Raw genomic sequence first — 27,375 nt, forward strand, 5'->3', positions numbered from 1 at the left:
CTCTCCCTTTCTCCTTTCTTCAGCCATGGGTGTTCAGCTACAGGGCTATATTTTGCAGTCCTACCTTCACCAAAACAGATTAACTCATGCAGCTCATGAATCATCCCCAAACATGGGAAGACTTAGTGATAAGGAAGCACTGCCAGAGATACTGTTTTTTCTCAATTTTTTGTAAAATGCTTCTTGGAGCCAAGTGGCATGTTTAGGTTACAGGCTCCAGATGAGAGCTCTAGCCGAGAGCTACAGAGTGTGGCAGACTGGAAGAGGGGGCAAGTTTGGGGTCAGGATGCTGGGAGAGATTTGGCAAAGATTTGGCCAAACATCTTCTGACACTTGATGCATCCTCCCTTGGTCTCTTCTTGGAGAAAACATAGTAAAAAATGCTACTTCTCTGGACTTCATGACAGGCATTCTGTGTTCTGGGAAGAGATTTCAGAGCAAGGTGGTGCAGCCTTGAACCTCACCACTAGCATTAGTTGAATATTCATAGAATCAAAATATTATTTAGGTTGGGAAAGACCTCAGAGATCATTGAGTCCAATCACTAATCCAGCACTGCCAAGTCCACCAGTAAACCATGTCCGTAAGTGCCACATCTACACATCTTTTAAATACTTCCAGGGAGAGTGGCCATGCCATTTCCCTGGGCAGTCAGTTCCAGTGCTTGACAACCCTTTCACTGAAGAAATTTTTCCTTATATACAATCTAAACCTTCCCTGGCACATCCTGTGACCATTTTCTCTCATCCTATCGTGGCCACTTAACAGCAATGGTGTGGGAGTTGTGAGAACAAGGTATCTCAGTTCTGGATCAGAGCTGATAATATCCCTCTCCTGATGCTGTTCTCAGATAGTTCTTGTGAATTGTCCACAGCAGAAGGAGTGGAGATTTGAGTGGGGCTGAATTATGAGCTGCCTTCTCATGGCAGGGAAGTGATACTTCCTGGCTGACATTCAGCAGACAGTGGAGTAACTTCCCTGGCTGATGCCCGCTTTATACGTTTCTCAGGGATAAATAAAAATCTCCAGGGTTATTATGATTCCTCCTCACATGAGCCTGAAATGTGCTGATTATAAATTGAAGAAAAAGAGCTGGAAAAAACACCAGCATCTCAAATGATGTGCAAGAGGGTTGGTGCCTGTGGCACTGCATGTATTCAATTTCAGTGTGCTGTATTTACTTCTGTTTTCCTTCTGAAAAGACAACCTCCAGGCACTTCACTAAATGGATTGAAAGGTTTGTCTGGTTTTAATGATGCTTCTGAAAGAGCTTGTGTGTTATTCCTCCACTCAAATATTCAGAGAGACTTTGCAATGCCTCTTGGTAAATCAGAACATTATGAATACTTTGGCATTTAGGGGGTAGGCAATTATCTGCTCTGGGACTGCTTTAGAAGGAGTGACTGGGGTTAATAAGCTAATGTTTTCTAGGAGAGGGTATCCTAATCTGGGAGAGTATGGGAACAATCAGTGGATTAATTAAGATGTGTGTAATGGCGTGGTATGAACATTTAACTTTAGCAATCATAGGAATTGGAAGCACAGTTTCAGTCTCAGGTGGGATCCTTTAGGCACACAGAATCTGTTTGCCCCTTGAAGTATGATTGCCTGTAAACTTTTACAGCAAACCTTTCTTAGTGGAGACAGATTCAAGCTTGTGGTGGTTTCACTGTGGCTGGGCTCTGGGTGCCCACCAAGCTGCTCTGTCACTCCCCTTCTCAGCTGGACAGAGAAGAGAAAATAGGATGGAAAATGACTCGTAGGTTGAGATAAAGCAGTTCACTAAAGCAGAAGTGAAAGTTTGGGCAAGCACAAACAAAGAGGAAAAAATAGGTTTATTCTCTACTTCCCATCAGCAAGCAATGTTCAGCCACTTCCCGGGAAGCAAGGCAAACATTGTAAATAATGAATGCTCCCCGTTCCTCTTCCTTCCCTTAGCTTCTGTGTCTGAGCTGATACAATATCAGCTCAGTTTAGAGGCATAGAAAGGCACAAAGTTAATTTCTGGGCATAGGGCAGCAATATGGGATACACATCATAAAGTCACCCCAAGACAGTATGGAATACCCCTTGGGTCAGTTTGAGTCAGCTGGCCTAGTTGTGTCCCTTCCCAGGATCTTGCCCACCCCCAGCTCACTGATGGGGCGGGGATGTTGAGGTACAGTGCTGATGCTGTGCCAGCGCTGCTCAGCAGTAGCCAAAACACTGGTGTGTTATCAACCCCTTTCTAGGTACCACTGCAAAGCACAGCAGTGTGAGGGCTTCTGTGGGAAAATGAACTCCATCTCAGCCAGACCCAATACAAACCCCTAACCTTAATTATCATGGTATAAATCTGTAATATCAGTGTGTTGAAGAGGGCCACGGAAGAACTGGGCAGCAGAGGAAAACTAAACAGTCACAGGGATTTACCTGCATAGCTGAGATAAGATTTGGCTCTATGGCTTTGCAGCAGAGAGGGGAACTCAGTGATCTGGGTGTGAAAGTGAAAGGTTGTAGTTCTGGTTCCTCAGCGTGATAGTTGTGAACCAGCATCCAGGGGAAAAACATTGGAGCATATTTCTTTTCCTGCTCTCTGACTCTGCCAGTTAACAAAAGTCAGAGGGTCCACAAAAACTCACAAAGTTTTATTAGTAAATTACACACTTGGCATAGAAATTGGTATGTTAGTCCCTGACCTACCATATAAGCACATGACAGTGAGTTTTGAATAAAGGGGTAGAGTAAAAAGGAAGAGAGAAAGGAAGAAATTAATTGAGGTGGGGGAGGGAGGGGATTTATAGAGAGAAAGGAAGAACAAAAAAGAAAGGAAGAAAGAAAGGGATCACTGTTCCTGGTTCCAGTGTCATCTGGCTGATGGGATGTGAGTCCTAGTTCCAGCATGGTGATCTGGATGATGGGATGTCCAGGATCCTGGAGGTGCTGCCTGGGCTTGGTGGAGGTACCTTTTTATAGCTAGGTTTCCCTGCCCTGAAGACAGGTTTCTCACTCTCTATGCAAATTGGCTATCATGTGCAGATCATTTTTCCCACATTTTGAAAATGGGTTGGAGGGCTTTGGAGGGCTTGGGTGGTCTTGATCCCCCCTACAGTCCATAGCTGCTTCTTGGCCTCATTCCTGCGCTTACTCTGTACTGTGTTGTATTATCTCCAGGAAGCACAAGGATGTTTGTCTCCCAAGTGCTGCCCTACTTCCACAGGGCTACTTCTCCAGCCACTCCTGTTCTTTCCCATGCCGTGTTGTTACTAACAATCCTTGACTGGTTCCACAGCCAGGGGCTATGGGGATGCTGTGCAGGTTCAGGGCCAGCTGCTGTCCTAGGGCCCAACCTGGTGCAGGCAGTGGGGTGTGATGCAGGGGTGCCGGAATGTCCTGTGCAGAGCCCTGAGCCACCTCCTGAAGAGGGCCGTTGCATGGGGACAGCTGTAGGTGAGGGCTTGCATTGCAAACCCTCAGTGCAAGTCCCATGCCAGCAAGCTGTCCTCCCAGCAAGTGGCCCCCCTGATGGACTCAGTTTCCCTTAAGCCTCTCTTCACATCTTCTTTAATTTGGTAAAAACATTCTTCCTCTGACTCCGTGCCTGTGCCCCCAGCAGATCCAGATCATCAGCTGGGGGTGTGTGTGGTTGAAGGTCTGGGTGTTCTGCCCACGCAGAGTATTTTTTTATGATATAAAATTACTTCTGGAAAAGGGATTTAGAGAATTTCTTCTATATCAGTATATATGACATCTTCAAATTTAGGGCACCTTCCTAGGGAGACTTTGGTTGACATCCTTATCTGAAGTCAGGCATTTAGGATTTGAGGACCCAGTGCTTTAACTACTGGGTTTAACTAGTGGGCTTTTCTCGAGAGGAAAAGAAGACCTTGGTGACTGAACAGAGGAGGGCAGTGAAGAGAGCAGAGGATATATGCATCCAAAAGACTGTGAATAATGATGTAGAAGAATGGACATGAATTGTAAAAGGCTCTGTCTCCAAAAAGCATCGCCTTCTCTTGAGCTCTGAGAAGTGTCTGAAAACACTTGCCATCTCACACCTTGTAAAATTTGAGCCTAGTGTGTGACCATTATCTTTTAGAAATGGTCAGCAGCTGAGCCCAAATTCCTCGTGTGCCTTATAGTACCATGTGGGCATAGAAAAACAGCCAGCACTGGAGTGCATTGCCTGGTTTTCACTCAAGCGAAAGATATTGATGCAGATAGCAGTAGTTACTCTATTTCTAAGAGGTATCGTGTTAAAGAGCTTGTTAATACCCTCCTACCTCCTTGCCATCCCTTAGGCAACCAGCATGGGCAGCAAGTATAAATAAGTAAGGATATGCAAAGGGCGAAATTTCATTCCAGCTCGGGGCATGTTCTGTGATGCAACGAATAAGCACTTAGAGGGAAGGCTGGGATGGAAATCTGCAGTGCTCCTTCCCAGAGCTGGAGATAATTGTTAAAGGCAGACAGAGTCGGGGTGTGGATGGAGCTGAGTGGGACTGCACGAGTGGGAGAAAAACATGCCTGACTGACTCTGGCAACGGTAGGGGGTGCCTATTCTGGCAGCAGGTGGGTGAGTGTGTGGGCTGCAGTGAAAGTGTGGTGAAGATGCATGATTGAATTATTAGTTTGTTATGCATGTGGCTGAGGCAGTTGGGGGTAGGAAGGTGGTCAGTGGAGCAGACTTCTCCTGTCCTTCTGGTCATGGTGCGAAGAAAATACTGAAGTCAGTATTTTGATTGGACTGTGAATCTAGAACTAGACTCCCAGTGAGCAGCAGCTTAGCACTGAATCCACCTTTTCAGCTCCCTGGGACATGACAGCATCCTAATTCCCTCTTGGGCTTTGCGGACCAGTTTTCAGCTATTGTAAATTGCTGCAAGGCAACAAATCCATTTACATCTGGGTAATAGAAAATATAAATTTTGTGCCATCTTTCTTGTCCATCCATCTGTCTTACTTTGCCACCCTTTCTGCTTTGTCTTCGTTAGCTCTCCCTGGCTGTCACTTGAAGCTAAAACCAACTTTCTGGCTTCCCCCATTGGTTCTTCCTTTCAGATATGGTTAGCAGTGATCCTGGATTCTGGGCCATGTACGACTGTGCAAAGAAGCTGCACTGTGCCTTGGGGAGAGGGAAGGCAGGGCTAGCCAATATATGATGAGAAGCACCTAGAAACCAGGGTATAAACCAGTCAGAAAGCAGTGGGGATAGCTCTGAGCATGCATGCCCAAAGGACTGGTGGTGACCAGACTCAGAGCTACACAGAGGGGAGTCTGGGGATTAGGGTCCTCTCCTCACCTGTAGGGGATTCTCCTTTTGCCCCCTGCTGTGTCTGAGGCTGCTGTGCTGGACCATGGGAGCTAAAGGCTGTGCCACCCTCAGTCTCTTGAATCACAGAGGTTGTAGGGGGAGAGCCTCTAGCACCAAGGTGAGGAAAGCTGAAAGCTTAGGGAGTAATGAAGAGAAATATATACGGGGAAGATGTGGGTGTTCCCACCCTGCATGTGCTTCCTACATGAATTGTGTCTTCTCTTCAGTTTGCAGTGACTGGCTGTGTGCTTGCTCAGGGGCTGGAGATGGCTGGCATCAAGAAAGCTGCCCTCATCCCTGAAGCTGGAGAGGTTGATGATTTCTGGGCTAGGATCAGTTTTGTTCTCAGTTAAGCACTCCTCTGTGCAGAGCTCTTCTCTTTAGTCTATGGTTTGGGTATCTGCTCCTCTTTCAAACTGTGGGAGGCTGATGGGGTGTGTGGTGCGTGTTTCTGCTGTGTGTATGTGAAGAAAACACCGCACCCAAATTGGCTTCTGAGCAGCAAAAGGCTCTAGGGCAGGAAAAGCGATGATACTAACCTTGTGCATTCTTTAGCTGTTGGTTTTCTTTTACTGAATGAATATCACATGTCCTTCCTTCCTGCATCATCCCCCACCCCTCCCCCTGCTTTGGGCTTTACATCAGCCTCCTTAATAAGAAGTGCTCTGTTTTTAGTCTTAAGTGAGTGCCGAGCCCTTTGCTGCAAGGCTTACTGTTGCCTAAAGGTCTCATCTGAAATATCTAACTGGATCTTCAGGCATGCTGCACACCCCTGAAGAGCCAGCCCTATCTGAGCTACCCTGCGTTGTGCATGGGGACTCACAGCCCTCTCCCACCCCACCTCCACTCCTTCTATTCCATATCATCAGCAATGACTGGGAGATAGGAGTAAAAAGCAAACTCTCCTGGGTTGTGGTTTATAATAAATTTCTTCAGGGAGTCAGCTGCCATACTGACAACTCTGGAAGAACCTCACAAAAAATCATGGGTAAGAGGACCCTGTTATTAAAGGAATTGTCAAGGAGACCTCTGCTAAGCTTCACTCAGGACTGCCATGAGCGTAGTGGGAAAATGTGTCCCTGTCAAGTGGCACTGATCTGAGCCCACACCAAGAGGTGCATCCTTTCTCTCACCTATGTGCCCCCCACTCCATGGTGATACCTTTTGCAGGGTGCTCATGTATTCACATGTATTTCCTAGTCCGTCAGCTGCCTCCACCTTTATATTTGAGAGTTTGTTGATATTTCTTCCATCTCAGTACTAATTTCTTGAGACTTCCTTGCTTGACCCTACCATGCCTTCTTCAATATTACAAGAGCAAATAGTGTTTCCTGAGGTAAAATATGTGAAAGGCAAAAGACTAAAAGGAGAAGACAGTGCCTAATTAAAATATGGAATAGCTGGAATATTATGGCAAATAGCTTAAAAAGAAACCAGAATGGATTAGCTAGCTTTCTGAATAGGACTAACCCCGGCTATTACACAGGGCTTTACAGGAGCAATAAAAGCTCATGTATCAGTTCTGCAGAGACAGGAAGTTCATTTGCGCAGGGATAGGAGGGAATTGCAGATGCTTTCATAGCTCCGTTCCAGGTTGGGAATCCTCAGTCACCATTGTCATCGCTACTGATGAAACTGATGCACAGGGCAGGGCTCCGAGGTGGAGAAAGGCTCATCTTTAAACGACTCAGCCTGGCCCCGTGCTTACCACTCACCCTTTCATCCCTCTGTTTTCTACCGTGTGTCCTGGTGCAAGGAAAGGAACCGCGGCTCCCTTTCCAATGTCTTCATCGGTGTTCCTTCATTCTTACAGCTGTGCACTTGAGCTGCTTCTGCCATGGGTCCCTCTGCCTACGCCTAGGGCTACCTCTTCCCAGAAGTGGTGGGAGAGCAGATACAGTGGTCAGGGACCCCAGCAGGGAGCTGTCACCCATTGAGGCTCTGTGGAAAGGAGACTCCAAAAGCAGAGAAGTTCCCTTCAGTACCTAAAACATGTCTGCTTAGCTCAACTGCCCAGGCACATTGGCTCTGAAGTGCTGAGCTAGAAAACTTAGAAAAACTAATCCTTGCTCATGAAGTGTTTTATATTTCACTATACTTCTATCCCAGATCCAAAGGTTCCCCATGCCACAACACTCCACCTCTCTATCCAACCATTCTACAGTCACATTTTTTGCCCTTTACTCTTTCCTCTCTTGCTTGAACCTTCTTCCTACTCTTAACCCATCAAGCCTAACTGCAGGATGCTTTAGTGTTTTTGTTCAGTTGTTTTTTATTATGCTATTTGTTAGAGTAACTGAAAAGACCTATTGCTTCTTTTTTGAAGATGGAGCTAAAAAACTCTCTGTGTCTGTCATTTGGCTGTGTAAGAGTGGGTGACTGTGACATGAAACAATAGGTGAGAAGTAAGGTAATGATCATAGTTTGATGTTTGGTTGCTTCATTGTAAAATGGATGGGGAAAGATTACCTAAGCTGGCCCTCTTTTGAGTGGAGGGCTGTGCCAGGTCACCTGCAGAGGTGCTTTCTAACCTGAATTTCTCTGTGACTGTTAAAATCTTGTTTGCTGTCATGATATTTGCATCCTGAGGTGTGTTTTTATTTGCTTCTCTCACAGGGCATGGCATGGTGGGACTGGACAGTATCTGGAATATTGTTGTCTAGGCACAGAAATCCAATCAAGTGTTTCTTCTTTCATGGCCTAAACAAATCTTATTTTGCAGGAGAGCAAAAAATGGCAATTTGAAGAGCTCATCTGTAGAACTGTTTTGCCAATCAAGGGCTGCAATAACAAAGAGGGTCAAAGCCTTTACAATTTCAGAGAGCTAAATGAAGGCTTGCAGCTGGAAGTGGAACTACAAAGCTGAAACTGGACCTATATGTGAATTTTGAAGTACAGTTCCCCTTTTTCCTGTCCAAATGGCTCCCTTTGCAAATCTCTGTAGGCTGCATTAGGTCTTCTTAGTCTCTGAACTGCCCATCATAGCACCTCAGCTTCTTCCTAGAAACTCATATTTCTCACATGACTTTTCCCATGTCAGAATAAAATGAATTGAAGGGGGACAAGAAGGCAACTTCAGTGTTCCTAATAATTTAATGTTCTCATTCCAAGACACTGTGATTAGCCACAAGAGCTTCAATTCTGGCTTTCTATAAAAACTCTGAGAAGGATTTTCAGGGATATCAAACAGTTTGAATTTTTTAGACATTAAGAAAGCAGGGTTAAGAAACCCTATTTTGAATGACTGGCTACTTGATGTGCCATGGCAATTGACCCTCTGGAGGCTCTGCAAGCCTAGCTTGCCTCTGATGTCCCTTCTCATCTACCCCTGTCAGAACTGCTCCGGAAGGACTGAGTCTGGGATTGACAGATGACATTTGCAAGTTGAGAGGCCAGGGATGCTCAGAACATTATTCCAGGGCCCACTCCACTAAGCTGTGTCCCTGCACAACCTCAGCTGTGTAAACTTCCTCTTTTTCAGTCACTGACTACTGGTCTTGGTGGCAATGTTTGTGCGTGGGATCCAAGAGTCATGAGGTCCCTACCCCAGCTCTCAGGGTTCTCCATGACCTGCCCAACAGACCCCAAAGAAACCTGCAGCTTTGCCACCCTCTCTCAAGCTGTTTTCTATCACTCTTATCATCTGTGGCTCTTTGGTATCCAGCTGAGGCAGCATGTTTTGGAGTGGGTCAGCCTCCCCTCTTTCACAGGAGCTATTGGAAGAGCTGACTGCAAACAGATTTTCACTGCCCCAATGTGGACTGATGTCAAACAGTGCCCAATGAGAGCTGACAAGCTGACAGACCCAATCCATCAGTGGAGGATGAGGGAGGGGGGAAGAGAACATCTCTTGCGCACGCCTTCAAGACACACAGAGCAATTTCACAGATGGGCCAGCAAAGCTGCTGTAAGTGATACGAGTCCATATTTAATAGCCTGTCCATTTCCCTGGAGGCAGGTGCAGGTGCAAGGGATACAGTGATAAAAAGTTCAGTGCCAGGCACAAAGTAGCCGATAGGAGTCTGGCTTCCAGGGGCAGGCTCCTGTTTGGTACTGCCACTGATGAGTCAATAACTGGGGGTGAGCTGGCTGGGAGCCCTCGCTGAGCTCAGAAGTAGAAGGTCTCTGAAACAGACTTCAGGCCACAAGAAATAAATCTGTCCCGTTTGGACTTGTGCATCCAGTGTTGCAGAGCATTCCTGAAGAGTAATTGCAGCAGTGAAGTCAGAAAGAAAATACTTGATATTGGTTCCTTTTATTGGTGCACAGTTATTGTTGTATGCACAGTGGGCTCTGGGCTGTGCACTGTCCTCTCTTCACCTTGTCTGAGGCTAAGATGCAGCTTTGCTGCCCTTTGAGTAGGGATCACAGTGTTTTCTCATCTAGTGGGACCCCCCCATGCCTTTCTCCTGCCCATAGGGCATGGTACTTTGTGCAGGCTCCAAATCAGACTACATCTCACAAAAATGACCCAGACTTGAACTCATCTGGGCCTACTAGCTTTCCCCAATAGCATCCCCATACTGGCCTACGGAATGACTCCCAACACCTTACTTCAAGATTTCAAAGGGGCCCTGCCTGAATAGAAACTCCTCTTGCGAGGTCACCTGCTTGAAATTGGTCCCAACTGAACAGACTTGCCAGGGACTTCTCGATACAGACCATAGAATCATAGAATGGTTTGTATTCAAAGGGATCTTAAAAATTACCTAGTTCTAACCCACCTGCTATGAGCAGGGACACCTTCCTTTAGACCAGGTTCTCAAAGTCCCATCCAGCCTGGCCTTGAACACTTGCAGGGATGGAGCATCTCACAACTTCTCTGGGCAACCCATTACAGTGCCTCACCTCCCTCACAGTGAAGAATTTCTTCCTTATATCTAATTTAAACCTACTCTCTTTCAGTTTGAAGCCATTCCCCCTTGTACTATCGTTCCATGCCCTTATAAAAAATCCCTCTCCAGCTCTCTTGTAGTCTCTTTAGGTACTGGAAGGTGCTATAAGGTCTCACTGGAGTCTTCTCTTCCCCAGTCTGAACAACCCAAACTCAAGCTGTCTTCATAAGAGTGGTGCTCTTCCCTTCTGATCATCTTGATGGCTCTCCTCTGGACTTGCTCCAACAGATCTATGCCCTCGTTGTGCTGGGGACCCCAGAGCTGGATGCAGCACTCCAGGTGGGGTCCCACCAGAGCAGAGCAGAGGGAGAGAATCAACTCCCTCACCCTGCTGGCCACACTGCTTTTGAAGCAGCCCAGGATATGGTTGGCTTTCTGTGCTGGAAATGCACATTGCCAGGTCATGTTGAGCTTCTCGTCAAATCTTGTCAGATCTGGAAATCAGCACTGAGTTGGATTTGATTTATTGGTTGTTTCACAATCGAAGTCCATGTGAAAAACTAATCCTGTGCTGTCTCTTTTCTGCATTGACTTCTTTACTGCTTAAGCCTGTAACAGGTCATTTTTGTAATTTCCTTTTTCTTCCTCCAACTGGTTTTAGGTCCCAGCAACAGTTGAAGTAAGAGTCTGACCCATTAGTGATTTTTCAGTAATTTTCAGCCTGATGCTGAGATTATGAAGGCCTTATTGTAGTATATTTGTATCAGACACACAGGAAGTAATGAATCTGAGAAGAGTCGGTCATCTATTCTTCCCTCATCAGGAAAGTTGGGAAAAGTTCTGCTACTGTCCATGCTCATTTTCTTTGTCCCATATAATGTGACTAGATAATCTTAGAAGTGGTCTGGAGGCCTTGGCTTGGGCTCCAATCTCAATAATAAGCAGAGCAGTGCAGATGAATCACTTGGTGCTCCAGCAGAGCTGTGACTGGGCTCAGAGCACTAGGACAAGGATTTTTTCTTCTGCTGGAGCATTGTCTGCAGGCTGGTTGTTTTATTTCATCAGTGCAGATCATTTAGAGAGATGAATGATCAGAGCATAGAGCACTTTGGGATCCCCAGCTCTGGAATAAATGTGGGAAAACCAAGCTGCTGTTACAATAAAAAAGCTACTTCTTTGGTGCTATACTATCAGTAGTAATCCAAACACATAACTTAAAAGCATACAAACCAGACCCGTTTGGTCCATGTCCTTTTCTGTGATGAGGTGGAAACTGGCATCTCCTTGCTTTATAACTGCCTGATTTGCAATCTCTCTTTCCCTCTTCCCCCACCCTCACAGCAGCCTGTCCTCATACTACTGATTCATTGTGCAATCAGATGGGTGATAACAGATGCTTCAGGAGAAGGGAATCTTCCTCCACAATTTGCTTAGCCAGTTGTGTGGTTGGAGTAGGAGTCAATTCCTTCCTGCCGTCTGCAGCCGTCTGCAGCCTAAAACGACTCATCCATCCCTTGCCATGCTAGGGGTACAGCTATAAATACTAGCACAGGTTCATAGAATTTGCCAGCCCCTTTTAAGTTCTTTCTCCAAACTCTGTGTTTGACCATTTCTTATGGCACTAAAAGGCTTCTGATAAAACACAGTGTGCAAAGGGGTGTGAATGGTTGTTCATTCCACCGAGTTGCCTGCCCTCCAAGTGTTACAGATGAGGGTTAGAAGGCAGAATTAACTTATTTTCACTGTGTACTTCGTTTCCATTAACAGAATCTCCTCTAATTTTTCACTTGTGGCATCTGTCATGTTTTAGAGATAGGTTGGGACATATGCTGTACTGAGTGGGACAGACACAGTTGAAAGGGACCTGGCCTTGTGCAAATGTGAACCCGACAACAGCCCTTCTCTTTCCTCGGTAGCTAAGTTTGCAGGGAAGTAACATTTCCATCTTGATTTCAGTGATTAGGAGTGACATCCTCTTTCTACAGCCATCTGGGGTGTGAAAACAAATACATCTGTGTGGTCCAAATCAATCCAGAAAGGTGGAAAGAAAACCAAGGGCTATCAGAAAAATTAATCCCTCTTTGCCTCGCTGCTTTTCTCCTGCTCTGGTTGTTTCGTTTGCTGATTTGTATTTCCTCCCACTCTTCAGCTGGGCCAAATTTGGCTCTGTCTGGTGGAGGCAAGGGCAGAAGCAGTGTCAAGGCTGTTGGGGAAGGGGGAGAAGAGTGGGACCAAGGTTCTTGGGGTTGAGGTAGCCTCAGGGCTGGCAAGGTGACTCCCCCAGCACCTCCCAGGCCCCACTCCAAGTCCATTTCTAGGATCCTGACTGACTTTGGCAGTTGGCTGCTGATGGAAGAGGGTTTCCATGGCAATATACCAGTGCTGCTTGCTCCCTCCTCAGCACTCTGCCTCCCATTCCCTCCTTCTCCCTCTCCTCACCCCCCTCCCCAGCCCTCCTGTTTCTCAAGCCTGTTGCCATGGAAAAGTCATAATCCACAAAGAATTTCAGATCCCCCCACACCCATTGGGGTTTGGGTTTCTGGTTTGGGTTTTTTTTTCATGGTTTTTTTTCAACGTTTGCTCTTCAGTTTAATGTGTGGGTAGGGAAGGCTGCACCTGCCTCTTTGAATGCTTGTGCCTGGGCAAGAAGGAGGTCGTTATCTTGGAACTGGAAGTCCTCCTGGAGGGAGGGTGGTGTGAAGCTCTGGATGGGACCTCCAGCTACTGGGCACCCCATCAAGGTTATGGCTTTGAGAAGTGCTTACGTGACATTGGAGTTTGTGACCAGTTTTTTGAAGCAACTGTGTTGTTTAGCATCTGGAGTCTGAATCAATGATGTATAAGCACCCAAGACACATTGGAGAAAAAGGAGGAGTGAGAGATTTCTGAAAGGTGCCTCCTTTTGAGGCAGCTTTTTCTGAAGTGATTTTAGTGACTGCTGCCAACAGAAAAGGGTGCAGACAACTCATATGCTGCCACAATATGTGCATAGCAAGAGCTGTGGGAATGATGCAGCTGAAGGTACTGAATGAGACCAGAACTAGAGCCCACGTTATTCCACCTGGTACTTATGCTAATTCCCAAGCTTTCAGGGTATGTTCACAATCTATCAGGACTTGTGTATGAGATTTGTGCGTTATGTTTTAGTTCGTCAGCTTTATTACCAATTAAAGGTGAAAATAGTTAAATATCTGAGAGCTGGTTGAACTGGAGGGAGCTGTGGTATGGTAATAGATGTGGAGATTGACCCTCTGATGCACTTTCCATGGAACTGTTCTGGTCTCACTCCTGGGACACTTGTTTCCATCCATTCTGTGTTCAGACTTCCCACACTGGACACTGTGGGCTGGAGTGCTCAGATGCTTGCTGGAAAACCGTGTTCACAGTATTTCTAGGACCAAGGAGTCCTGCAAGTCTCCTGAGCAAAGAAATATTCTTGTCAGATTTCCCACTCTGACTTTCAGAAGGGAGAAGGAAAAAGGTTCAGATAATATATCCCAAATTTGGACCTTGTACTTATTTCAGACCTCCTGAGAGTCTTTTATTGGATGCAATGTTAGTATCATGCCTGAGGCTTCTTTAAAGTGACCTTTTCTCAGAGAAGAAGAGAAGTAATTCAAGATCAAATGCAACTCTAGAATAAAATGGCACATTTATTTCACTGGAGATGAAGCTACATGGGCTGAAGTTGACTCTTTTCTTGCTCAGGAAACACTGAGGATGCACGCTCTAGTTCATTTTTATAAGATGCTTACATTCAGGTGGACTGCTGCAGTCTCCTTATCTACTCATTGTTGTTACCTCTCCCCATTTTCTGTGTGTGCCAGGCGTCTGGGTCACTTGCTTCTTGCCTGACCTCAGATGCCATAGTAGTCATGGAGTCTAACCTGGACATGTGGAACAGGGGATGGAGTATAACATTGAGTCTTTTCAGACTGTTGGAAAAACTACTGGTTTACAAAACCATAAAGTCACAGTGCTAGGTCATTGTAGAGCCTCTTCTTTTGGATGAATCCTTGGAAGGTGATGGATTTCCAGCTGCCACAGAATGTGTCTGCTGCACAGAAAGCAAAAGGCCTGATCTCTCAGCAGTGCTTGCAAAAAGCCTGATCTGTCAGCAGAACTCTCCCTTTTTCCTTGGCAATATGCCTTTACCCTGTTCTAGACAAACATAATTTCTTCAGTCCCATGCCCTGGGTTGTTTGTTTACTTCCATCTTCAACCTCTTTTCCAACACAGCTGAGGAAGAAGCCTGAGAAGTTGCAGTGGCATGTTGGGCATCTGTGAGGTGGACCCCATCTCTGTGTTTCACAGAGGCTTCTGAACATTTAGCAGCAATTGGGAAAATTATTTATTCACTACCAATCTGGTCTAGGAGTCGAATTATTGACCAGAATGCAAATATTTCCCTTCTTTTTGCACCTGTCAGGCCTCAGGGATGGATCCCAAAAGATTTTCCAGAACACTATATGAGAATGTAGGAGTGCACTGATCATATCAGCAAACACAGTCACCCTTCTTGTGCTTAGCAAGACTTTGTGTAGCCCCAGATCCCTCGCTCTCTTTTACCAAAAGGAAGAGAGAGAGAGAGGCATGTGAGTTGATTTAACAGAGCCTGGACTACAAACTACATCGCAAAACACTCTACAAAGTTAATAATACAAGGCACAAATCGGATATGATATAAATGATGTAAATGTGTGAACTCTGAGTAGGACTTTGGCAGTGTTCCCAGCCGTGTTCAAAATGTACCCATGATATTTCTATCTCCCATATTGGGAACCCACTAGAGACAGGCATAAAAGACTTAGGTTGGGTTTATTATCCATATTTATCATTCATTTCAGAATAGCATCTTCCTCCCACACTGATCCATCCTCAAGGCACTAGATATGCACCCAGCTCAAAGCAGGATTCTTCACACCCTGGCTTTGGGGCAAGAGTTGAGAATGGTGAGATAGGCTTGAAGTGTGTGTTGGGAAACCCAAAATAGATGGTGCAAGGGAATATGGACTCTGTAGCTATACAGGTGGAATTAATGGAAGCAGTTTGCAAGCTGTCAGGACATGGGATTTTGGGGCAGAAAGGAGGCATGCCTGAGGGTAGGAATCCATGTGAAAAACTGGAATGAAATTCTTGGTGTTTATCTCTTTTATATTTTCCCACTGTTTGAAAAAGGGATGATGTCAGTGAAAGAAGAACACAGAGGTGTTATTGCTGTGACTTGGGTGGGTATAAGCAAAGGCTGAGGATTTGCAGGGTCATTTTTGAGCTAGGACCTGAGGTCCAGGGTGCACCCAAATGGGGACATCTTGACTTTCAGAGCCTTGTTGTCACAGTCAGAGCAGAGAAAGGGTCAGTCGTGCAGTTGAGCTGTCTGCAGTGAAGGCAGCAGTGTAACAGCAGTGGCTGTGCTGGAAGTACTGGTGAAAGTGGCGGATGCCAACAGAGAGCCAAAGGGAAGGATGGCAGAGATGGCAGACTGGGTGGAGAAGCAGCCACACGGGGAAGGTGCTGCTGGTGAGGAGGCTACTAATTGCACCGAGTGTTGTTGGAGTGCTAGCTACAAGTGAGGACAAGGATGACTAATTACGGACCGGATTGTGAAGAGGAAGAGGAGGCAGGCTCGAGGAGGAGTGGTGAGGTCTGTGATTATGGCACTTTGCAATGAAGAAGATGCTGATCAGTGCGTGACTACAAGGGTTTCAGCTCTGGTATTAACCAAAGCCGTGTTTTTCGCATGTGCCAGCTTGTGGCTTTCTTGCTTCTCCTTCTATCTTACTCCTCTCCTTCTATCTTACTCTTCATTTTATTTGCTACTGCAGCATTTTCCCTCTTTGCATGTACTGTGGAGAGAAATGCGTTAAGGGTTTCATGTAGAAAAAAAAAAAGGAATTAAGAAATCTTAATTTAGACACTACCCCACTGGTGATGCATCCTATGCCCCTTGTCAGACAAATGCTAGATGGGAGGCCTTCTTGGAAAGAAAGAGGTTTTCCTAATGCTGCAAGGAAAAAAAAAACACAAGAAAGCTTAAAGAAAAGGGAGAAATAAAAAAAATGAACCCTAATCATTCTGAGACTTACTTCAGCCCAAGGAAGGGTTAATGCTTTAAATGCAATGTAATTTCAGCGGCACTGAAGAACACGTTTCCATGGAAACATCAACCCACAGAGGGAGAGAAAGAGGGAGAAAGGAGAGGGAACAGCAGCAGAGGGAGAGTGGCTCCTCTGGCAAAGGAAGAGCAACCTCCAGACCCTCCCTTCCCAGTTACAGACAGGAGTGATTATTTGTTTACTTTTTGAATTGAATTCCCCTTGGAGATGTGATAGGGAAGAAAGTGATAGGGTGCCAGCTTGGCCGAATGGCTACAGACCCAAGAAAATGCAGTCACACTTTTTGGAGTGAGTCTCCTTGCAGGCGTGACTCTGCTCCTGCCAACACTGTGAATTCATTGCCCCTTACAAATGTGTGAATGCTTTCAACGCTTGATAAACTTGAATAACCCCAAAATCGCTAGTGGTTTCACCTTGGGTCAAAAAAGTTGAGTTAGTTTGCTGTTTCTGAGAATATAATAAAAGGATTTATTTCAGTCTCTCCAACTGGTTTAGCCTTGCCTGGCTTTTGTCAGTGAGAGGGACCCTTCTGGCAGATTTGAGTGGTTTTCCACAAGCAAAAATATTCTGAAAGCTCTATAGGAAAACTGATGTGTTCACTTGTTTGCTGGTCTTGACTCTCAGGACAGAAACTGGATTGAACTCTGGGTAAATAGCAAGATGCCCTGATGACTGACTCGGCACCAGCATACCAGCCACCTTCAGAAGACCAAAGAGGTTGTTGATATGCACATCTGCTTGGCCAGTTTTTTTAAGCTGTGGTCCACAGCCACATGAGAGATTTCAAGGGGATGTACAAAAATTATTAAGAAAAATAGGGCTGCTGTCAGCAGGATTAAATTCACTGCATAGGGACAGGAGTTCAACTGGAATATTTTTTTACAGCTCTTCAAATTGACAGAGCTTGAAAGACATCATCCTGAGTGAAAAATCACTGAAGAGCCTCATTTGACTTCTGTTCTGTGACTGCTTCTGCTATCAATGATTGTATGACTATGCCTTAAGACAGATAAACAGATCTGAAGGACATCTCCTAACCTTTCAGTATTTGCCTTATTCTAGTGGTATGGCTTTCATCAGTGACCTGTTAGTTGGTGCCAAGACATAATTATGACCCATTGTAGGCTGTTCAGACAAATGTAATTTTCCATGCTTTTACAGCCCCATGTAAGCTGATTTTTAGTCCTTTCAAATGGGAGAAATACCTTGAAAACCAGTTTTGCTTTGGAGAATAGTGATATGGTATCTGTACCTAATGAATAAGGAAGGATGTAAAGGTGTAGCAATAAAAAACCAATACCTTAAAAAAGTAATTGGCAGGAATTTAATAACTCTGTAAAGCTTCCCAGCTTGATCCAATTTTGGACTGAACATTTAGTTTTTATTTTATCCAGTGACTGTAACAATTCTGACCTTAAAGCTAATTTTCTATTAGCTATGTTCTGTTACTTAAAGGTTTGGTGAGTCAGTTCAGAAGTATATTTGTTTTTATCAAAACTTTTCTGGCTAAAAAAACCTTTCTGAGAATAGACTGATTTCCCATGACATTAATAGATATTTCGAGCTTTAACTAGAGTATGCTCTTAAAACACTTCTCCTTATTTCTGTTTTATTTCCAGTGGGGCCAGAAGATGTAGAGGTATATTCCCTAGCTACTTAGGACTGTGTCATTTTCCCAGGGGAAAAAAAAAAGGACAAAAAAGATATGAATTTAGAAGAAATCAGTATTTGTAAATCAAGTATTTTGGGTTTAAAAAGGAATATTTTGACATGGAAATCCTATATGCTGTCTCTTGTGATTAGGAGCATGGGAATTTTATATTCCTATTTCTCCTTCACAAAACTTGAACTAAATCTTCAGTGATATTCCTTCCCCTTTTGAGGTGATGCTGTTCCTTGTAGGATTCTTTCCATGTGGCACATCACAGATATGTTTTAATTGGAACTCTTGTCCACAAAAGAAAGGGCGGGAGGTGTCACACAACAGACCTGACTCTGTGGGAGTATGATGGTACCAGAAGCTTCATCTTCTGTCCAAAGTTACTACAGTTTTCAGATCTTATGTTTCTTTTTCTTTCTAACAAAATGTTGACCTCTTCATGAGAAAATGTTGTGGCCACATTCTTATCCCTCTTTCCCATTTAAAAAGTGGTTTTGCCAGATAATTTTTCATGGCTCTGGCATTTGTGAAAATAGGTTAGTCAGGATGTCTGTGAGAAAAAATTGTCTTTGGTTGAGTTTTCAAGATAATGCTGTGACCAGCATAGCACACGGGACAAAATGAAGATTTATCTTGCTCTTTTTCCCATTAACAGGTTACCTCACCCTATTGTATATTTGTGTATCCTACAAGTCACATGCAGTCTGGCTTTGGTACTATCAGCAGCACCCTGGCAGAGTGAGTGTGAGATGCCACTAGGCCTGAATGGCTCATCTTTCCCCATTTGTACAGAAGGCAGTGACTGCGTAGGATGAAAAGCAAATGGGAGATAAGGTCCTGGATGACATTATGTACATGGAGGAAAAATTTATTGTGAAAACTCTGAAGCTCACTGGACAAGCAACCTTCCACCTAGGTGTCATTACCGTCATGTCTGCCCCAGATTGGAGCTGACCCCATGTTCTCTTTTGAGAGGTAATTTGGTGACCCTGCACAATGACTCCCCCACCGTCTGCTTCCTGATGGATACCTGTGAGGCAAAACCCTGTACTGCGGTGATGAGTCTCCTCTTACATTCTCAGGAGGGAGGCTTGGGGCTGCACACACTGTGGAAAGTGAGCTTTGCTTCTCGTTCTCAGGAATGGTCCCGTCTCATTAGGATCAAGTAATGTGTGTAGGAGAGCAGCCCTGCCATTGCTGTGGCTCCCTGCGTCCTCCAAGGATAGATATATCCTCAGTCCCTAGGAACTGTCAGCTCAGTCTTTCTGAAATTACAAATTCATGGTAGATAAATACAAGAAATGGGAAACAAAGTGGAAGTACCATTTTTTTTTAAGATTAAGAGAGGGATTGATGGAAAACATTCATCCTTCCACTGTACATAGACGCTTTCCCTTGGAAGTCTCAGCACACATACACATTGTTTTCAGAGCAACTCTGCTAAATATGTTGGAGGAACAGCAAGGACAGTTCAGTAGAAATTTGTTTTCCACCAGAAATGGTTATTTCAAGAGGTCAGGGTCAAACACCAAAAAAATTCATCTTCCTGGAGGTGAGGGGCCAATCTCAGTGGATTGAACGGTATCACTCCGTTGATGTCACATGAATATCTCTGATTTATTCCAGCCCAGTAGCTGCCCTCTTGTTTTCTAAAAAGGTATGGACGGCAGAGACAAACCAAATTAATCGCTTATATCTCTGTTGTCTTTTAGCCTGAGGGATATTTCCTAATCTAGATGATCTCCTAACCTTTTTGCTTAATGAAAACAATTGTGAGCTCTGGGCATTTCTCTAAGGCTACTGGTAAGATTGATTCCTAGAAGTAATTTAGGCTGTAGTCTGGGAAGATTTTCTAGTGGAGGATGCCTGCACAATTTGGAATTTGGTAGCACTCTTTTCTACACTTTATTTCTTGTGGTGCATCTTCCCATATTCAGTGGTACCACTGACAGTGAAAGAGAAAGAAACAAATGCAAAAGAGTGAGATACCATTCCTTTAAGATTTAATTTTCCTAGTCAGTGATTGCTTCTATTTTTTTTTTTCTAACTTGTTTTGGTTTTGTTCTTCATTATAGCTTCTTGTTACATAAAATCAGCTGCAGTCATGCCCCTTGCATGGAATCCTTTTGCTCTAAATTGTACCTGACACCAAACAGATGTTACAGATACAGCCAGATGTGCCTGCCTTTCACAGCTCCACAAGCCACTGGCAGCACAGCAATGCGAGGGACAGCGCAGGGCAGTGAGCAATGGGAGAACCTCTGAAAGAACCTCAGCCGGGATCAGGACCAGCCATAGTGAAATTTGATCAAAGGCCCAGGCAGATTGATTTGATCAAAGGCTCACCATTTTGGGGGGTAAGCAATTGGGTTTGAAATCCTGTGGAGCCTGTGTTACCTCAAGAGACCTCATGCACACACATCTGGGTCTGGATGGCTCTTGTGTGCGAGTTGGCTGTGCTCTGAGTCAGAGGCAGCCACAGATATTTTGAACAGTGGTATGGAGAAATAATATCTGTATTATTTTAAGCTTTCCATGGGTTTGGAGAATGGAGGTGTAAGAAATGAAAGGGATCTATTGTGGTTTCCTCATTAGAAAAATCAACACTATTTCAGTCACTCAGATGAAGGTATTAACAGCATAGTTAGTGCTGGTTAAGTCTTTCATCTGTCAATCACTTGCCCCTTGAAGGTCAGAATTCCCATTTGTAGATAAGTGTACTGGTCCTAGACTCCCTTTTCCCTGTCCTTTGAGTCCACCCATTTTTTTGTCTGTCCATCCTTGTCCAGGAGCAGGTGTGAGGGATGGGCAGGACCGTGCTGCAGGGCTGGATTGATGTACTCTGGCCCTGTTGTTTGCATCAGGTGAGGCTGGGTAGGTCTTGCTGGTGCTGAGAGAGGGAACATGGTTTGGAGCTGTGGGCACTTCTACTGAAATGCAGTAACATGCTTTATTTTTTGCTCCTTCCTGGGCATGAAGCGGGTCTGTTCCCTGATACCTCAGACTGGTGGATTTTTAACACTGTCTCTAGGGGTGAAAAAAGGCTATTTCACCATGCAGATTCTGTGGGGTAAAGGCCTTTCACTACTTTCATCTCACTGCTGTTATAAGTGGCCTCAGTGTTTCCCATTACAGTGAGATTCCAGACAGGATGATGGTGGTTTGCATCCCCATCTCTTTATCCTGCATCACATTCCACCTGCCTTTTACCCTGCAAAGGTAAAAGGTATCTCACAGCTTTTCTTCCCCCACTCTCCACCTACACCCTGTTTTTCCCTTGTGTGCTGGGCTGCTGAGATGACTCCCCAGTGCTGACTGTGGAGAGGCTGTTTTATTTATATGGTCTGTCTTATTCAGGGAAGCGATCGATGTAAGGATAATCACACCATTTCAGACAGGCTGCTTGTCTCACTGAAGCATAATAAACACTGACAGGACACAGGGAGTGTGTGTGTTTGTGTGTGTGTGCTGCACACATGTGAGGCAGGGAGTGTGATGGAGTGAACCGATGCCATGTCCAAATTTGCCCATCCGGTCAGCAGGCTCAGGAGGAGCTGATTCCAAGCAAGGCACTGGAGGCAGAAGTAGGAGTGGCTAGTGCTGATTTCAAATGCATCTCCTTCACATCTGCCTCTGGGGTAGAAAAAATTTGGTTAGCCCTTTCTGTGTTCCCTCAAGCTCCTTGAGCCCACCACATTTGCGTCTCCAGGCTTTCTCCATCACTGGCTGAAACCATTTAAAATGTCATCATCTCTCTGCTGGTCCTAAATTGGCCATCTGATGTGTTTTTAATGCTCTGTTTGCTATGCCAACCAGCCTTTAAAACACTCTCCTTTAACTTGCAGGGCTGAGAGCCTTACATCTAGGATGGGTGATGTTACCTCAGAGCCCAGGATGGAGACTTAGGTCCCCCTGGGTGTAATTTGCTTCGTGCCCAAGGGCACGTCCCTTTGTTCCTGACTGCTTGTCCATACCACAGGGCTCACGATGTCAGCCTGTTTCCACAGGCTGTGTATGTTTTGCTCTCACCCCTCTGAGTTTGGGCATTGCATCTGGCTGGCGAAGGGCTCAACCCTTCTGTGCTTGCTTCAAGTAGTTCCAGAAATTCCCACATAAGCAAAATCTTTTGCTGAAAGGTGCTTCTAGCAACTTAAATTAAATTGCCTGTGTCTGCCCCCACTGTGCCCCCTTTCTCTTTCCCTAACTCTCTCCATCTTGGAGTCCCAAACATGCAGGGATTAAGATTTTTACAGGCACAGTTTCCTCCTGGTTTACCTCACCTGCATGCACAACCTTCTGCCCTCGTGTTGTGCCCCTGTTACAGCTGGTGGCTCAGCTCAGCCATGTCAGGGAGCCTCTCAGCCCCCTGCTTGCCTGTTTAGGGACTGGAGTGTGTGTAGGCTGCAGGGAGGAAACAAATCCCCCTGCCCAGAGCAGGCAGCAGTGGTACTGGTGTACCAGGGCAGCAGTGCTGCTGAAGGGGATGACTGCTGCTGCAGTAATGATGGAGGGCAGAGCCACTCGAGTGTGGCTGCCTTGCAGCATGCTGCTGACTCGGCCTGCCGGGGAGTCCTTCAAGCCCTGATGCTTTGTCACATAGGCTCAGTGCACCCGAGCAAGCCCTGCAGCTCCCTGTGAGCTGCTCTCACCCTGCATCTCTGTGTTAGGTGGCAGGATCCAGTGAGGTATGGGAGAACAGGGAAAGCTGGGGGGGATGCCACTTCTTCTGCGCTTCTCCTGAAAACTTTTGTAAACATATTGCTAATGGGTTGGAGAGAAAACACTCTGAAGAGTTATTTCGCCAAATTTGGAGACTAATTTCAGTCATTAAGGTGTGAAGCAAGGGATTTTAGTGCTGCTTTAAGTGTAAATCTCAAGGCATCTCCAAGGATCGGAGTCGTTGATGATCCTGCCTTGATTATTATTAGAGGTTCTAATCTTTCCAGTGAAAATGAACATAAATGACACCCTCTTGTTCCGTATCTGTTGCTGATTCATGTGAACTCTTCTTGTCAGGCTGTGCAAGGGAGATTCCTTTAGTGGAATCATTCTTGGGTGTGAGAGGAAAGGGTTGAGAAATGTTCAATATTGGTGTTTGTTTAATTAGATGTTGGCATTACTTACTCATTACTGACATATAAAGCTGCAACTCCCATCACGCTAATGGCATCCTCATCTTCTTGGAGCCTTTCTTTGTCTTTCCTCAGGTGGCCAGTGCAGAGAAGTCATGAACTTGTGATCTTGGTCCACTGGAAGATCCCTCCCACCACCAGAGCCTTAACTAAGTCTTATAGGGTGCACATACCTGGCAGTGGTCCTTGCCTGACATTCTTTAGTACCAGAAAAATTCACACAGCTGGGAAAAAAGTGCCAGAAAAAGATCATGTGTGGTCCTGATATGGGATGTTTTATGCCATGACAATCAATAGCGTGGCTAAGATTTTCCAGGTGGAGGATGTTTTGGGGTTCTCTCAATGTTTGGGTTCCAAATGGCTTTGGTTTTTGGAAAATAACCAATAGTCTGCCTTTGAAAATTGTCCTGTTGCAGATGTTTCATGCTGGGTTCCCTTATGGCTGTGTTTCCAACGCTGAACATGTCCCTTGAAGGTCACAACATGGCGCAAGTGTGGAATTTCCTTTAGAAATAAACATAATTGCTGATTGCACTTGGCAATGGGGAGTTAGGAGATAATTTGGTTGATTAATGAAGTTAGAACAAAAAAGTTTGAAAAAGGAAGAAACTAAAATCATGACTTGCTTTTTCATTTGTTGAAGAAGTTTCCCTGATACAATGCTTTCATTAGATTGGCAGGGAGGTCTCTTTGTGCAGATAGTAGGAAAGCGCGAACCCACTGAAAGAACATTTTTTTTTTCTCTTATTTATTTTCTTGAAATTGGTTCAAATTGAATTCAGAAGGGATAAATTGAAGCTGAATATTAGGAAATGTTTCCTGATGTCATGGTGTAATAGAGCAGAAGAACCGCTCATGTCTGTAATAGAAATGTTGCTTGTGTAATTTATAGAACTGTGCAAAGTAGGGGAGTGCAGAGTCCAGGGGCTAGCCCTGCAGGCAGCTTGGTCACCTCTGCCTCTCATGGTGATGTGACGCTACTGGTGCCAGAGCGGATTTACAAAGGTAAAATCTACTTCATGCAACAGGATTGTGAATTGAAGTGAAATATATGAACAGGGGAAACTGTCAGAGTGCTACAGAGATGTCATATAAACCACTGAACTGTGAAATGTGTATTTACCTCCTCTTCCCTACAGTGTATTTCTAGATGGTCTGACAGTTAAGAAAACAATAGACCTGATTCTTATTTAGAGCAACACCATTTTAACATGTTCTCACAATGCAGCAAGGCCTTGAAATTGAGTGTAGCTGTAATCTCAGTCCACTTAAAGCTCTTCCCTTTTCCAGAGCTGAGTAAGGAGGCTTTAGGATAAATGAGGTTGAAGCCCGGACTGTTTAACTGTCCATTTGTACAGCTGACATGAGATGCCCCAGCAGGGAGTGCCTTCTGCAGAAGTGATGGGGCCTTTCCAGACAAAGAGAATCGCTGATGTTGGCTGCAGGGCTGATCACCCTTTAGTTTGATCTTACTGGGTGTAAGGCTCGACTCTGTCCCTAAGAAAAAGGACTTTCACTGGGCTCTTTCCACATCATTATTCCGGTTCCTAAACTCCTTCATGAGATCATTCTGGGTCCCATGAGGTGCACTGGCTCTGATAGGGATACAGCTTCTTGCAGGTGTGCTTCTCCTGCCTCTTCTCTCCACTGCTTCCCTAGTCATTGTCTCAATATTTGGGCTGGGGGGAGGCTGTCTCCTTTGCTTCACCTGTAGGTCATCACTGTTCTCCAATGGCATGCAAAATCTCCTTTGGAGACTGAGCAAAGTGTAGGCTGTGGAGCGTGTTTACACAGCTGATTGCTATGGATCCCTCTGCCCTTTGAGGTAGGGGAAAACCAGAGACTGTGGGCATATATGTGTGTGACTCTCAGACGTGCTTTCAGGATTTCATTGAGAGTCAACCCAGTACATCCTTCCCTATCTCAGTCACAAAATGGGGGCAATTGCCCTGCCTTGCCTGATTGTCCCCATTCCTGGAGTAATTGTCCTGTTTTTCTAACTCCCTTCCTCTTAGATTTTCCATTGTTTGCACTGTGCTCCTACCCTCCTGATGTGAACTGAAGAGGGAAGGCAGGCTCTCGTTTTGGATTTGGTTTCCAAGCATTAATGTTCTCCTTGCTCTCTTCTCTCTCCTGCAGGTACCTGATCAATGTCACCTTTGAAGGCAGGAATTTGTCGTTCAGTGAGGACGGATACCAGATGCATCCCAAGCTGGTGATCATCCTTTTGACCAAGGAGAGGAAGTGGGAGAGGGTAGGATATGTTTGGTAATTCTCAAACTGCATGAGGGAAGAAGATGGGGGAAGGCTCCAGGCAAATGATCCCCCCCACCTTTCTGTACTTCTTGTCAAGGGCTGGCAATCTGCTTCTTGTATCCCAGACCACTGGTATCTCCAATGCCCAGGCTGCTGTCTTCTCCATGCAGGATGCCATTACAGTCTTCCATTAGCATGCATAAAAAATTCATCAGCTTCCTTTCTGCAACTCTGAACGTAAGTTTTCCAGCCTTTCAGAGAAGAGACCTCCTCTGTGCCATGAGTTTCAATGGCTGAGACAAAAATATTTCTCTGTATGGCTTGGTGGCAGTGAAGTTCTGTATGCTAAGTGGCTGTGATTGAGCTACAGCCACACTTAGTAATTTATGCCAGAGTTAATTGTGCCTGATATATCTGGCCAGGGTCCCTTGCAATTGGATGGTGCATTAAGCAGGATGTGAACGTGAGATCATATTGAGTTGTTCAAAGATCCAAATTTGCATATTTTGGAATAATTTGCATGTAACCCAAAGCACCATTTTAGAAATGGTGTGAATTTCTGAGTTAGTGGGAAGTTTTGGTTCATTTCACCTCCCACACAAATGTCAGTGGTCCAGGCTCAGAACAAGCATTCCCAAAGGGTTTCAATTGAAGCAGAGGGGGTAGTTTAAGGGCTAAGAAAATGTATAAAAAAGTTATGGGGGTGAGAAGTCAGAGCAAAGGAAGGAGAATTCATCAGAACACTCAATAGATTTGAAGCAGAAGTTGGTCTGGATGTGATCATGTGTATGGCTTAGAAAAATGCCCTTTGTCCCACCATGCACAGAAAGCTTTCTCTCCTTGCCTTGCTTGTTCCCCGCATGGACTTGCAAGTGGCCTGCTTGGTGAAAGCGGGGAAGAAATTAATGGGGAAATGAGAATGAAATGGGGAGCTGTCAGGAGAAGTGTATTCAGGAGAGAGCTGTAGGAACAACTTGTGGATGAGACAGAAGAGCAATCACATTAGTGCTTGGCAGGCACTAGGGTCTCCCAGTAGTTGCAGGAGTTTGGGAAGAAGGTAAAAGGCCCCAGCTTGTGCCTGGTTTCCAGAAGGACCTGTCTACCTCATGGTCTTGGCACTTTGAAGACCAGATGAGGGTGTATGGTCTGTTAGAGCTGGAGGAGGTCTCAGTGGGTCAGGAGTGTGAGGAAACAAATGGCATGGCGTGGCATAGCATGTGTGGACAGCTCTTGGACATAGTTGAAGGCAGGCTGTCTAGATACTGCACAGGGTGTGGACATGCAAAGCTCAGGCTGCAGAGACCTCACGTCAGGCTCGGTCCGTCGCTCAACTTCATTTATGCTTACCAGGAAAAGTCCAGGAGGATTTGTTCCTAGGTGGCACCAAATTTGTTCTCACGGGGGAAAATTCCATTGTCAGAGAAGGAAAATGAGGCGGTAGCAGCATGAATCCTCCTAGGGATTATTAGCTGGGCTGGCTGTGGGAATCTGTTGCTGGAATGCTTTGCAGTCCCTGGGGAGGCACAGCTAAATACAGTCCTGTTTTTATCTTGCCTGTCACATGCTTCACGTCGCACCCTCAGTGAAGGCTCGGTGGCTTCCGTCAGTGGTAAGAAGGGTTGTTCAGCCTCTGAGAGTGTATTTGTGGTCTCTCAGATGAGCCAGACGATTAGTGGAAGGGATCCTGGTGATCATGGCTGTTGGGATTAGACCTGGGACCTGCCTGAACCTTGCTGTCTGTGGGGACTATTTGGTATCCATTAAACCAAAACAACCCTTCATTTCATAGGAACTGGGGGTGAACTGAAATGAGGCTACGATGAACTGTGGTATTAGTGCTAAGAAAAGCATGTAGTGCTTCCTGGACACATATGTTTTATCTTGAAGTGGATGTCTTGCTCAGAGAGATCAGATTATTACAATCAAACTCTGAACTGATTGAATTTTACACTGGCAGGTTCTTCCTGGAAGACACCAAGGTAATCTCTAACATGTTCTGATCACAGACCAAAACCTTTCGTACTTGGAATCTCATGTTCTTTTTCTTAATTTTTTTTCCATTCAGCAGAAATGCAAACATTAA

General features: G+C 45.2%; 1 protein-coding gene across 4 annotated transcripts in view; it reads left to right on the forward strand.

The window, feature by feature from the left end:
* The window catches only part of GRIN2B (glutamate ionotropic receptor NMDA type subunit 2B), a 223,975-nt gene that overhangs the window by 120,040 nt on the left and 76,560 nt on the right, over positions 1 to 27,375 (forward strand). For all 4 annotated transcript variants that reach the window (XM_048300227.1, XM_048300225.1, XM_048300224.1 and 1 more), the window contains exon 5: positions 25,176 to 25,290. In XM_048300227.1, the coding sequence (XP_048156184.1) occupies positions 25,176 to 25,290 (115 nt within the window). The remainder of the gene's footprint in view (positions 1 to 25,175; positions 25,291 to 27,375) is intronic.

Source organism: Corvus hawaiiensis, chromosome 4, assembly GCF_020740725.1.
Source record: "Corvus hawaiiensis isolate bCorHaw1 chromosome 4, bCorHaw1.pri.cur, whole genome shotgun sequence".
NCBI lineage: Eukaryota > Metazoa > Chordata > Aves > Passeriformes > Corvidae > Corvus > Corvus hawaiiensis.